This window comes from Numida meleagris, chromosome 5 (genome assembly GCF_002078875.1).
Source record: "Numida meleagris isolate 19003 breed g44 Domestic line chromosome 5, NumMel1.0, whole genome shotgun sequence".
Taxonomy (NCBI): Eukaryota; Metazoa; Chordata; class Aves; order Galliformes; family Numididae; genus Numida; species Numida meleagris.
In genome coordinates, this window is record NC_034413.1 from 23,882,749 (window position 1) to 23,895,878 (window position 13,130).

Below are 13,130 nucleotides of genomic sequence, written 5' to 3' on the forward strand. Positions count from 1 at the left end.
GGACAGTAATTAATTTAAACATCAGGCTTCTTAATATATGCTTTTCAAACATAATTCTCCTGCTTCAAAAGTGATGAGGAATGAGATAAATAAATGGGATAAGAAAATGAGGAGCTTTATACTAATCACGGAATGGATATTTCTCAGCTGTGAAATAGCAGAGGGATACTCAATCAAGATTTATTTTTCAATCAACACTTTCTCTGAAGGAATTCTTAAAATACTGCAACAAATTCCCTGCCGCTTACTTTTACTCCTCAGTATCCATGCATCATCCCATACATGACAACGAGACTGGCTTTCACATTATCATCTTCTGTGTCTTTCGTGCTATTGAAAAACAATATGCTTATAAAGATGAAAAGCTTTTTGCAGTTTGTACTCATTTTCAGTTTACTCTGAAATTTCTATGGAAATTTGTTCTAAAAATATTCTCCATCCCTTTCTAAATTTAAACTACATGGGAAAGCTAATGTACATTTAGAATATGAGTGACTTTCAAATTGTATTACTGCTGATTCTAAGAAGAAACATGGTGTAGATTTTTTGGAGTTGACTTTGACGGTGACTTCTGTTATAATTTGAACACTAAAAAATGCTGTTGTTTGCCTTCTCCAGGGGGTTGAATCTGAAAGCTTTCCTGTACTGCAGCAGTCCCTGAAGGCTGGCCACCCAGCTGAAGACCAGGCTTGCAACAACCACCACTTCTATGGAGGTGAGAAAATGGATTCTTCTTTTGGATGTAAAATAAAGGCTATAATTGATTTCACCCACCTCATTGTGGTCTTTTCCAACTAAATCCATTTAAACATATTTAAATAAAACCTTGTCTGAAGAGTCAGAATTTAGTTCATGCTGTAGAAGCAGGTTCTGTCTTACAATCTGCACCCCTCTCTGAGGTGCAGTACTCTTTCCAGTGTACATGAAATGTTTGGGGAACACTTAGAAACATGAGAGCATTTATCTGACCACTGTGCTCACATTCAGTGTCTTAGTCAGTGAAGTCAATGGGGAAGCTCTTGTGTAAAAGACTAATTTATACAAAAGGCCGAAAGATCTGGTGCTTAAATATTTAGACTAGCAAAGCTGTTTTCAAAATAACAGTGTTTATAAACAATTCAATTGCTTCCATGTAATTTGCATAAGAAACCCTCTGGTCTTAACCCAACCCATATCCTGTTTACCTGATGTTCGAATCCCCTGAAGCTGTAGGTTAAATGGGGGTTTTATAAAAAAAACAAAAAAAAACAAAAAAACACATAACTCGGGAAGTTCTGCCTGTCCCTGCGCTCCCTTGCTGGCTGCCCAGACACGGTTGCAAACCCAGTGTCACTCTCGGTGGTACTTCTCTGTCTGAGGCCTCACTGCGCACTGAGATGCTCTCACTGTGAGGCTGTGCGAGTGAGGAATCAGAATTTTCATAGCCCCAAATGGCAAAATATTCCTGGGAGATTTTTGGCCTTTTGGTACTAAATCCATTTTTGTCATAAAAATCAAGCAACCTGAGATCATAGAATAGCAATGTGCTGTGCTCGTTAAGGAAATAGAACAATGTCTGGACTCTAAAATATGTTAAACTTTTCTAGAGCAGCCAGCTTCATATTTTTGTATTTTGAAATTTGCAGATGTGAGTGGACTTTGCTTTGGCAGCAATTCTTTGCAGTTGACTGGGAAGCTTGTGGATAAGGTTGTTGCTGTGAGGTAGGTGAAGAAAAACAGTGGTATAAATAACATTTTGGAAGCATTGCTGTATATGAAGAATATGCTGTTCCTGACACTGTAGATAGTGAGCCTGATTCTGTGTATATAACCCCTTTGGCAAAAACACTTCTCTTGCTGCTAATAACCCTCATGCTCTGGATGTAGAACTTGCTCTTGTCACATTATACACCACTTGAAAGCAGCCTTTGGCAGAAGTCTTCCCAATCTTCACTGAGATGCCAAGTTCGAAGACTCCATTTACCTACTGGGATTTAGCCAGCACAATGGCTCTAGTAAAAGAAAATACCTCCCTGGCCTTTAATAATTAATAATTATTATTTCTATATTTATTTTATGTATTTCTATTATTTGTATAAATAATAATTATTATTCATTAGTATTATTAATAATACGAGTAATAAAAATAATCATAGTTAATAATAAGACTCTCCATTCATCTCCAGCAGCACAACTTTCTATAACACCCCCGTGGGATCATTATGTTCCCAGCAGGACTAAAGGAATCCCTTGACACACAAATGTACTGTCGTCAGTTTTGAGTTGCTTTTTGTTTTATTTGTTTTGTTTTGCTTCATTTTGACACCGCTCTTTGGCCCCCAGAGAGGAGGACATCCTCATTTCAATGCTGAGATTGCTGGAGTATGAGCGAGCCACAGCTGATGCAGAAGGGGCCATTGGACTTGCAGCACTGGTTGCTGGGAAGCTGCCTGAGCTGAAGGGTAAAAGGTACAGCAGCTATTGCAAACAGGGGCTTTGTGGGGAGCTGTGGGGCTGAGTGCCATGGTGATGGGAAATGGAGATGAGGAGTGATAGTTCCTGCTCCTGAGCTGCCAGTGCTCTCATCCATGACATCTACTTCAGGCTGCAGATACCACTCACGGGTCATAAGACTGCTCTGAATGAGACAGATGTCAGTCTGAACGCCAGACACATCACTTTCCTGTATTCTCAAATGACTGGGAAAAAGGCAGTTATGCACAGCCCCAGCTGACTTGTCAGCGTGTTGCCTTTTCTCTTCCCACTTATGGAAGTCAGTGGTTTGCAGTGGGACTTTACTGTGAGAGCAAGCGAGCCAGGCTGTCATCTGCAGTCACTGGGTGACACCTGCCTTCCAGCCTCAGGAACTCCTGCCCAGACGGTCGCTGGGATTACCCTTGTGCTCAGCATTAAATATAACTCCGTTCTTATACATCTGGGCTTCAGCACTTAGGACTTAAGCAGCTTGAGCCTCAGCTCAGGGTATAGTCTGGAGTGTATTTATATGTACATACACTCAAGAAAAAATAACATTTCCAATGCACAGCGTGGTATGTTGAAATATCACTGAGGCAGTTTCCCAGAAAAGGCTGGCAGGGTCTGGCAACAAAGTTCAATTCAGCCCCGCTAAAATAAAAGGGAAAGTGCATGGGACTGGCTCTGCAGGTTATCAGAGACTAATCATGTGGCTCTTCATTTGCTCTTCAAACATTTCTGTATTCATTTTGCGAGGTTGAGATGGATTTAATTAATGTTTACAGAAAGCATAGAACATACATGATATCTAACTGTTAAGAGTCTGAGACTCCCTTTGCAAGTGAAAGTGCTGCTGCATTTTTTAAATTTGAACCAGATCTAGAATTCTCCATCTAATTATTGCTAACTGAAATAAATCTCCAACAAAGGCAATGTGAATCAAAAATGGTTTCAGACAGTATGTAGAGTGCAGTCCGCTCCAAAGGGTCCTGTACCTTGCCCACAGCTGATGCTGAGGGTGAAGAGCCCCTCTGAAATGCAATGTATGTTTATGAAAGAGCAGTGATTTATGATGCTTTTGCAGAGAAGAGCTAATCAAGAATCCTGTTTTCTCTCCTCTTTCAGAGTGGCAATTGCTATATGCAGTGGAAATGTGGACTTACATTTGCTGCAACAGTGCATTGCCCGTGCCCTGACCCTTGAAAGCAGAGTGTGCAGATTTTCGCTGGTGATTTCTGACTGCCCAGCAGATGTTTCAAAGCTACTGGAGGTTTTGGCTCGGGAGGAAGCAAGGTAAATCAGACTGATAAAAGTGAAATGGAGCACAAAGGTGATTAAAGATTTGGTCATGTTTCCAAATGTCCTCTGAAGGCAAACGTATAGGTTACTAATTAACCCACATTTTCTGTGTTACGTTTCAGAAAAAGTATTTTTCCTTCATTTTTATTCCAACGTAAAATAACCTCTGGAGCATGGAATAAGTACCTAACACAGAAAGCTGCAAAGACAGTTACTGTCCCAGCACAAAAATAATTTTATACTAACAAAAGATTGTTGTAATCTGTAATTTATCACATATTTTTCCCCTTGAATTTGATCTAGAGTTTTGGATATCAGACAAGAACGCACATTTGTGACAACTGAGCTCTTCACTATTGAGGTAAGATGATGTGCAATTCCAGTCCCTCTGGCAGTGCTGCCCTCCCCTTGCTTATTCTGGTATCTCTATATGACTACGGAGAATTTTGAAGAAGTCCAATAGAGTGTGCACAGTGACTTTCAGAGCAGTGTAACAGATAATTTCACCTGTGTTATACAGCATCTTGCCTCACCAAACACTCAGCACGCATACACGTACTACAGGACCTGTTTTACCTGCTATTGCACACACGGCCAGTGAAATACTCATTGGAAACCCTCATTACTTAAATAGCTTTGTGCCGGAAGTGATGAGCAAACTGCAGCACACATCTAGAACTCGAAGAGCCAGCTGTGTAGGCTGGCTGTAATTATCAAAGATCAGTTTGTCATGCAGCAATGTGGAAAGCACCCTTACTCTTAAGGAATCCACATTTTTAACCAGGGCATCAGTTTTGTACCTTAACCTCAAAGAGCGCAGAACAAAGTCGTTATTCCTTTGCTGAGTATTTGGTACGACAATGGTGAGGAGGTGTTATCAATTAATGTCATCTCTTAAACGAATTGTTCACCTCATGACATATCTCTTATTTCAACTGGTTGAGCAAAGGTGTGGTTCCACTGGTTTCGTGCTGCTGTCCAAAGCTAATCTGACTTAGTTTGTGAAATCATAGATGGAAGCTTGGAAACTTTGTTAAACTGGCTTATAAATGGAACTCAGTTATGCTATTTGACAAGAAAAATCTTCCATTTTCACATCTAAAGCTAAAATACACAAATTTCCCAGCTAGAGGAAGGCCATATTGAGTCCTGTATTGGGAATGAATTTACCTGAATGTCAAAACCTGCTCAGTATTTTCACTTACCAATGTAAAGAATAAGCTAAATAAGATTCACTTACAGCTATAAGGAGTAGGTTGACAAAGGAATATAGAAAAACAAAGAATAGATGATTATAGTAAAGGACTGCAGTGAAGCTCATGAACACCTTCCAAGACAGGCTATTACCATTTTTCTGAGATGTCTGAGGCTAAATCTTGCACAGTGGCACAATGCAGTGCCACTAAGATGGGCCAGCTCCCTGGTTTGTGTAACTTGATAATGTGACACTGCATGGGGTAGAAAAATCCCTCTGACTCCCTTCTTCTTTTATCAGAATCTGCAGTAAATATAATCTGTGAATGAGAAAAGTGCTTACAGTACTCTTGCCTGCATTTCTAACACAGTGCGTTTTCACTGACTGTCCACTTCAAGCATCTGGCAGTGCTGTACTGCAAGGTTAGAGGGAGGAACTTGTGTCCCTGAATAATTTAATTGGATTTTGGATTTGCATGATGGCTTTTTACCAGTCTGGGAGAGGCTATTGGATAATGAGATATGAAGTACAAAGTTGTCATCCAGATTTATACAGCTCCGTGGCTGTGCAGGTAGTTCTGTCTGGTGGGACCTAGTGAATGGTGGGGCTTTCATTTGAAAACTAAAACAGGAAAGATAGAATATTGAATCTACCTGTAAGCATTTAAATGAATTTGCTCCAAGGTGGAATAGAAAAATGCACATATTTTCATAGTAAAGCTAACTCATGTAGGGGAAGTTTTGCTTGTTTCCCTTGTTGCTTTTAAGAACCAAAGCCCCATGCCAGCAAAGCTTTTTGAGCACTTCTAAAGCAAACCCACACAGAATTTTGAATCATTTTGGTCGGTATAAATCAAAAAACATTAAATTAAGTGTGCATTTAAATCTGGATCAGAAACCAAAATCATCATGCGTTGAACTAGTGGTATTAATAAGAAAGGCTTTATAGTTACATCCACTCTAACTTTAATGCGCACTTTCAACTGTGGATATAGATTATATTTGACAGAGTGGTGCAGAAGTGTAGTGGCTTATGTGAAACACTAAATCAGACCTGTCAGGATTGTCATCTCTGTATTTAATCATCCTTACGGATTTACCCCTTCATTTCCAAAGGAAGGAAACTTGGCTTCAAAGTCACAGTTTATCAGGGATATTCCTGGAAAAATGCCTTGATGGGTGAGTGTTTATTCACCTGGTATGGGCTGTGGGAAGATCTGTGCTTGGAGTAGTAATGGCTTTCTAAAAGGAAGCTTTGTGTACAAACTACATTTTTGGAAAAAACTGCTTCTGGAATATTTCACTGGCAAAAAAAAAAAAAAAAAAGAGATGTTAGAAAAAAAAGAAAGAAGAAGATGAAGTAAGGAGAAACAAATCTTTCCATGTCTGTTTTATGGTCACTCCAGAGTTCAGCTGATGCTTATCAAAGTGCTGTGAGCAGTGGGATTGGCTGGTCACATTCTTCGGAAGACCATGGGGTTTTCTTTTGGATACTGCCTCTTTACATCCCTAGTTTAGATTCTCTTAACCCATGGCTTATGCTAGATTTCTGTCTTGCAGGGGACTACACCCTAATTTACCTGAGCAGATAGAAAATGGATATCAAAGTCCCAACATCGAAACAGACAGGAAGGTCTCAGCAAATCTACAGATAAGAAATTTTGTAGGCTTTTACAGCTATTGAAGCAAGTTAGATGGCCAGGAATATGGAAACAGTAACAAAGGTCAGAGCTAAGGAATAAAATCATCTAACATCACCAGCTAACTGGAAGTAGAGATCTAATGGATTACCCAGCTGGTGCAATGAAACTACAGCTTACCTCTGTGAAACCAGTCTTTATTATTAACGCCTCTCACATCCAATGTGGGAAAATACATTGTGTAAATAAATGCTTCCATCTGTAAACCACTTCATAGTGATAACTTTTCATTTTATCGCTAACTTAGGAGTCAATGAGCAAAATTTATAAGTGACTTGATAAGGCGAGATATACCTTTGTTATGAAACCATGCAAGGCTCTGCTATAGATTAACAATTGACTTGCTTAATGGGTGTCTCATATTTGGGAACAGGCAACTAATCTGAGAAAAAAAAATGCTTTAAGCTTATCATGTGTCTAGGAAAATTTTCTCCTCACCACTCTGACCTGCACGTACACAGGAGAGCTTCTGGAATGGAGCAATAAGAGCCTGCAAGGTTGTGAGGTGCTCCAGCAGCCTTGCAGAGAAGCAGCCACAGTGGAGCAATGAAGTTTTCCCTCTGCCCCCAGTCCTGCTTGAAGTTATGGAGTTATCTGGCCTCTTCCCAGCTCTGGTTTTAAATAACTCGGAAGAGACCAGTCAAAAAAGAACATCCATCACATTACTTCTCCATCTGACTGCAACAATGTATGAATTCATAAGTCAAATGTTGCTTTTTCTTTATGATAACGTTACACATTTTCCCAGTGGTGCTCAGTTTCCTGGCTCAGTTTGTGCAGTGCTTTTTGCATAGTTTATTCCCTTCAGGCCAGAAGTCATTTAATTATTTTGGGCTGTTCAGATCAATTTGAGTAAATCCCTTTAGGCCAACCTGCATTTTCTAAAAGAGCAGAGGAGAGCATTTTGGACTGGAGTCCCTAGTTGCCAACATATTCCATATTATTAGCCTGTTGAGAGAATATAGCTGATCATGCAGCTATCCAGCTACAAGAAGGATACCATCATTCTTAGAGCATTTCCTGCATCACCTTGGGCAAGCCACTGCTTCCTTGCTTCAGTTCCCCATTTACAAAATGGAGACATTTGGAATGGGAAGTCTGACGGTACATTTCTTCTGAGGCCCTCCAAAAGAATTCAGCCATTTAGTTTAATGGCATTCCACAGCACAACGCGTTAGAGAATATCTTACTATGATTTTAAAAATTAGAAACTCACTCTGAGGAGGCCAAGAGTAGACCTGCTTATTATCTGACTTGTTTAATGCTGAGGTGACTTGTTGGTGCTAGTGCTCACAGGCCCAAGCACAAGTGTATGACAAAGATAAGGGTTCAAGTTGCACACTGTGGTTGTTACGCTGTTTCTCAAGCCTTACATTGCACCGACAATGAGCTACTGGCAGCTGATAATCACATCATAAATAGAAGTGTTGCTGCCAAATATTCTTCAATGTGCAGTAATCTCCACTAGGAGTTTACTGAATAATTCAGAAAATTACTCAGTTGTTGATCTTAATAGAAATGTAAAGCCCTGCTTTATTTGTAGAACTGAAACCAACATAAGTAAGTGAAGTTATCATTTGCAGCTCCAGTGATTTGCCTACAAACAACCTACACCTTTGCTAAGCATGGCATATCATGAATAATATGTTACACGAATTCCCCAGGACTAAAACCTTAGAGGAATGTGAATATCCTTTCTAGAATTAAAGCTATGGGATACAAAGTTGCAGTTGGTAAATCAAGAGCATAAGGAATTGCTCTAGCTGGCTGGGATCTATCTTTGCACTGAGCACTGAAATGCACAAAACCCATATATTTTGACTCAGAAATGCTGCTCACATTTCCTGTGTTCCCTAGTGTTGTTGTGTTGTGGCCACTCTATCTCCATGCACAACATATAGATGCCAGGCATCGGGGAGTGGGTGGGCACAGCAAAATAATTTTGATCATCTTGGAAAATCTGATCTAAAAGGCAGAGTGCCCACATGGAAGACTGGGAGTTAAAGGAGAGCAGAGATGTCTGCCCTGTTGTCCAAGTTATGCAGCACAGAACTTCGCAAATGTCCTCCTTTGCGAAGTTACGAACTCTACTGTATTTGAAATTGAATTAATTCAAATTAATATTTTATTTTCTGCATATGGTTTTGGTGAGTATTGTGCAGAGTAATAACTATTGATCACTCTTTACCTTTTCCCAGTCTTTGGCCCACTGCCTCAATTATTTCTAATTATCTTTTCTAATTATTTAATTAAATCCACAGGACTGCAGTATTCAGTGAAGACCCCTCTGTCTTCCATTATTTGTAGGCCTGCTGTAAGAAAAACCAGGCTAGCTAAACCCTTAGGCTGGAGTCAGTCTTTAGATTACCTGCCACAGAGTAGAACTCTAATTGCAGTAAAGGATCCATCTAGCTGATTAAGTCTCTAATTTTAACAGCCTTTTTTTTTTTTTTTAGTTCAGCAGGAGTGTGATCTGCAAGAAGACAAATTCATAAAATGTACTGGATTATTCTTTTTAATACACAAAAGAAAGTTCCTACACAAATATGGTCCTGCAGTCAGTGAGAGCTCTGCTGGATCAAAAGCCTATGTCTACTACTTACATTTTTGAAGTGGATTTAAAGTCACTGTAGCCCAGACAAGTTTTCCTTAGTTGTCGTGTGTTATCTTGTCTGAGGTATAAGAAACATCAGGCAATAGGTTAAATAAGGCTATTTTGCAGGACATACTCATAGCTCATCAGTAGGTTGGTAACCTCCTGTGGCTAGAAGCACCGAGGGGAGTACATACCCTAGAATAATAAGACTCCTCTTACACCTACCCACGAGTATGAGGATTGCCCTGTCGGACACCCATGTAAATTGTCCTTCCCAGGTGAAGTGAAGAGCAAGGAGTTCTGTGAAGATAAACCTGCAGTGTAAACTGGAATAATCCACACAAGAAAAGCAAATTCCCATACTCCGTGTACTTGCCTTCCTTGTTGCTTAGCTCCGTAGTTGTTATAAAGCAATCACCTCTTTGCTCCTATTGTGAGCAAATGTTCTCTCTTCCTTTATTAGGCACATGTAAAAGGTCAGGTGAATACCTGGAGTTGTTTGGTAGTGGTGTTACATTTATAATACACTACACCACTTCAGTAGCCATTACCATTTGTTGGATGCTGTTCATACACAGAACAAAAAGACATTATTTATCCAAAGTATTTACAAGAAGTCTGGTTCCAATCTCTCCAACTCTTTCTGGTTTCAGTCGTTAGCAGAAAATAAGACAGAGAGGAGGAGAGTTAGCAAGATCAATCACAATTTTTCCCAGCTTTCTTCCAGCGCAGAGCAACTGCCTTCTGCCAAATAATCAGAGCCAAACTGCACAAGTTCAGACTGGTTCCTAGTGCAACAGTTGATTTGCTCAGGACAAAACAAGCAGTATGGCTGAGATAGGGGTTGTTTTTATTATTATTTACAGTACTTTAAAGATATGGTTGCAAAGCTGTAAGAATTTTGTGTGAAACATAGAGTGAATAATGAATATTTGGAACATTGGTGCTGAGATATCCTTTAGATCCTTTTCCCAGTCTTTGTGTTCTCTCCTCTTCCCCCATTATTAATCCTGACCTCAGTGACTGTCCTTTTCTTGGGACAAAATCCCACTTTTTTCAGAGGAAAGAGAAATTAGCATGTTTTGTTCCCAAGAATCACACACACACACACACACACAAAAGAACAGAACTATGTTCAGAAAAAAGAGGCAAAGAATTACAGAAACAGATCAGAAGTATGGTTTATTTAATGTTAGATTTTTTAGACTTAGTTTCCCAATTAACTGAGCTCACAGCTGGTTCTCATTCAATAGTTCTGCTAAAGGTTTATTGTTATTTTAAACTCATTCTGGGAAACATGAGTTCACAAAGTTCTTATTTTGAAATGTCCTCATAAGCACATCTGAGTTGAGACAATTTTATTTGTCGCCTTGCTGCTTTCTTTATAGGATGTGGTTCTGACAGGAACGTTAGACATGGCATCTGCCTCTAGCAGTATGTCTTGAAGTTACATGACCAGTGCTGCTTCTGTTCTCTGTAGATTGGCCCTGCTGATTGTCACGCTGTGACTCATCTTGCATCCCTCCCTTGCTAGGTTTCCATTGTTCTGTGAGGTCTTTTTCCACGTGGCACTTTTGGCATCAGTGATAATGGCAGCAGGGTCAGAGGTGATTCTAGTTAGTTGTCTACAATGTTCATTCTGCACCTTCACGTTGGAGCCTCACCTGTGATGGAGCCCAGATTTTAGGTTGATGCAATAGAAAAGAGAGCATGTAGAAAAAGAGATCAAAGGGGTCAAAGAAGAATTGAAAAAAATGGCATTGAAGTTATTGTCTTCAGTGGTTGTGTGACAGGATTGTCATTGTGGAGGCAAGTGAAGAAAAGAGACCTATCAAGTTCAAGTTTACTTGGAGAACTAGAAGTGACGCAATGAGCAAGCAAAGAAAATCAGAATGAAACAGTAACAAGGTGTGTGAGTAGAGGAAACCAGCCAAAATGCTGCAGGGAAGAATAATTTGGGGATAAGTTCACGAGAGAATAAGAGGAGAATATAAAAGGTGTGAAAGACATAGGTACTGGAACAAACACTGCCCAGAAATGTGGCAATGAGGGAAGCAAGTGTCAGAGGTGGGGGAGGCAGCAGCAGCAGCACCAGGTGCCTACCCCAGGAAATGGAGAAGAGAAGTTGTTGATGGATGCCTCAGGGAGACCAAGAATACAAAAGTATTTGCCTAGGAGCTAGCAGAGGATCAGCCTCTCCAAACTTGGAAGGCAGCAAATTAGGGCTACTGGAAGGTTTTGAGATCATACAGCAGAACTTGATGAGTCCCAGGGTTTCTATAATGTCAGTTTTCTCACATGTGTAGACAGGGAATGCAAGGTCCAGAGTTTCTATGTCAAACTGATCATTTTGCTTTCACAAGTGCATTTTAGGACTTAGCTGGAAATGCCTATGTCTGAGAATGCTGCCATGCCATCAGGAATGCTCCTAATTCCTTTTCCAGGTCACCTGCACCGTGGAGACCAGAGACAAGATCCACACAGCCCAGCTGCGGAACGCGCTGCTGGAACGCTACCCCACAGCTACGTGGACGGAGCGATGACGAGCAGCGCACAGACAGGGCTGAGGCCCTTGGACAAGTATTTTGTGGAGCACTAATCTTGAGGCATTCAGAACAAATATTACCTTTCAAGGCTGAACGCTTAGCAAATAGTTTCAGGATATTTATTTCCTGCTCAAAACGTAGCACATGTCCTTGGAAATGAAGTTAACTCGGAACTTTAGCTTAGCTTAAAGGACACTTAATAGTTTCAGCTAGAGTTGGAATTCTCAGCTGGCTCACTGTTTTTTGATTAGAATATAGAGTCCTATGGCATCTGATAAAAAACAGGAGAAGGCATATTTCTTGATATTTGAATGTAGACTTTTCAGCGGTCTTTTGATATTGATGCCACTACTTAAAGTAATGCAGCCCCTTCTGCTGGGTTTTCCCACATTGCTGGTATCACCATTTCCATTTCCAAGCCAGAAGCAGTTCTTTATTTGCTGAATCTGCTTCAGGGAGGACATACGTGTGTGGGAGTGTGAAAATATTTAAGTTTGCATATGAACTTTGCTATCATGAAAATATAATATGCTAATAAAATGCAATATAAAGAAACTCTTGAAATATAAAAGCCAATACTGTACTTTTTCCTTATTTATAAAGTTCTAGAACATATTGCAAAAGTTAAAAAATATATATCTGAATATAATTAGACCACATTTGCAGAAAATAAATTCTCACCCCCTCTTTTGGATACTCAGTGTAAAAACTAGCCAATAAAATGGCAATGTTCCATTATAAAAAGAGGTCTCTCCACCCTTTTGAGTTTTCTAGTTGGAATCCCACTGATCATCTTAGTCTGCCTAAAGCAGACTTGATCCTTCTCACCTGACAGATTAAGTGCAATGTTAAGAGTGAAATATATTTAAAGACCACACGTTTCTAAGCAAAGGCAGCTCAGGGAGTGGAGGAAGCCTGAGTCTTAGGCAAGTGGCTAATGCAATTAAGAAAGAACACATTGACCTAAATACCATTTTCACTGCTAGAGACAAAGGCCTGCTAATACGGTACTGTAACGGGATGGCAAGAGATGTGAGAGAAACTGATTAGAAGGCCTATCTCCACGTGTGTGTACAACAGCCACCTTTCTAGTCTATAACTAGTGACATTTTTTTCTAAGAAATAACAGACTATTTGTCCTTTTTTATTGTGGCTCATAAAGGAGCGGGAGTGGTGAAGAGGCTGGTGGATAAATAAAAGAAATCCACTGCTTTGGTGTATTTTTGGAAGAATGATGTCGGCTTTTACATGAAACTAAGAAATTATTGATACCCCAGTGGTTATTTTCTTTGCCTTCTTGCCAGCTGCAAGTACAGCGTTTGGCCACCAGAACGCGTTCCG

The 13,130-nt window shown here is 40.0% G+C and overlaps 1 protein-coding gene across 10 annotated transcripts in view; it reads left to right on the forward strand.

Moving 5' to 3' along the window:
* LOC110399780 (putative threonine dehydratase) overlaps window positions 1-12,360 on the forward strand; it is a 51,646-nt gene extending 39,286 nt beyond the window's left edge. For 9 of the 10 annotated variants that reach the window (XM_021399056.1, XM_021399062.1, XM_021399059.1 and 6 more), the window contains 6 exons: window positions 619-715; window positions 1,626-1,701; window positions 2,323-2,448; window positions 3,580-3,747; window positions 4,057-4,114; window positions 11,688-12,360. In XM_021399056.1, coding sequence (XP_021254731.1) covers window positions 619-715; window positions 1,626-1,701; window positions 2,323-2,448; window positions 3,580-3,747; window positions 4,057-4,114; window positions 11,688-11,786 — 624 coding nt within the window. In that variant the 3' untranslated portion in view covers window positions 11,787-12,360. The other variant, XM_021399055.1, reaches the window with a different exon arrangement.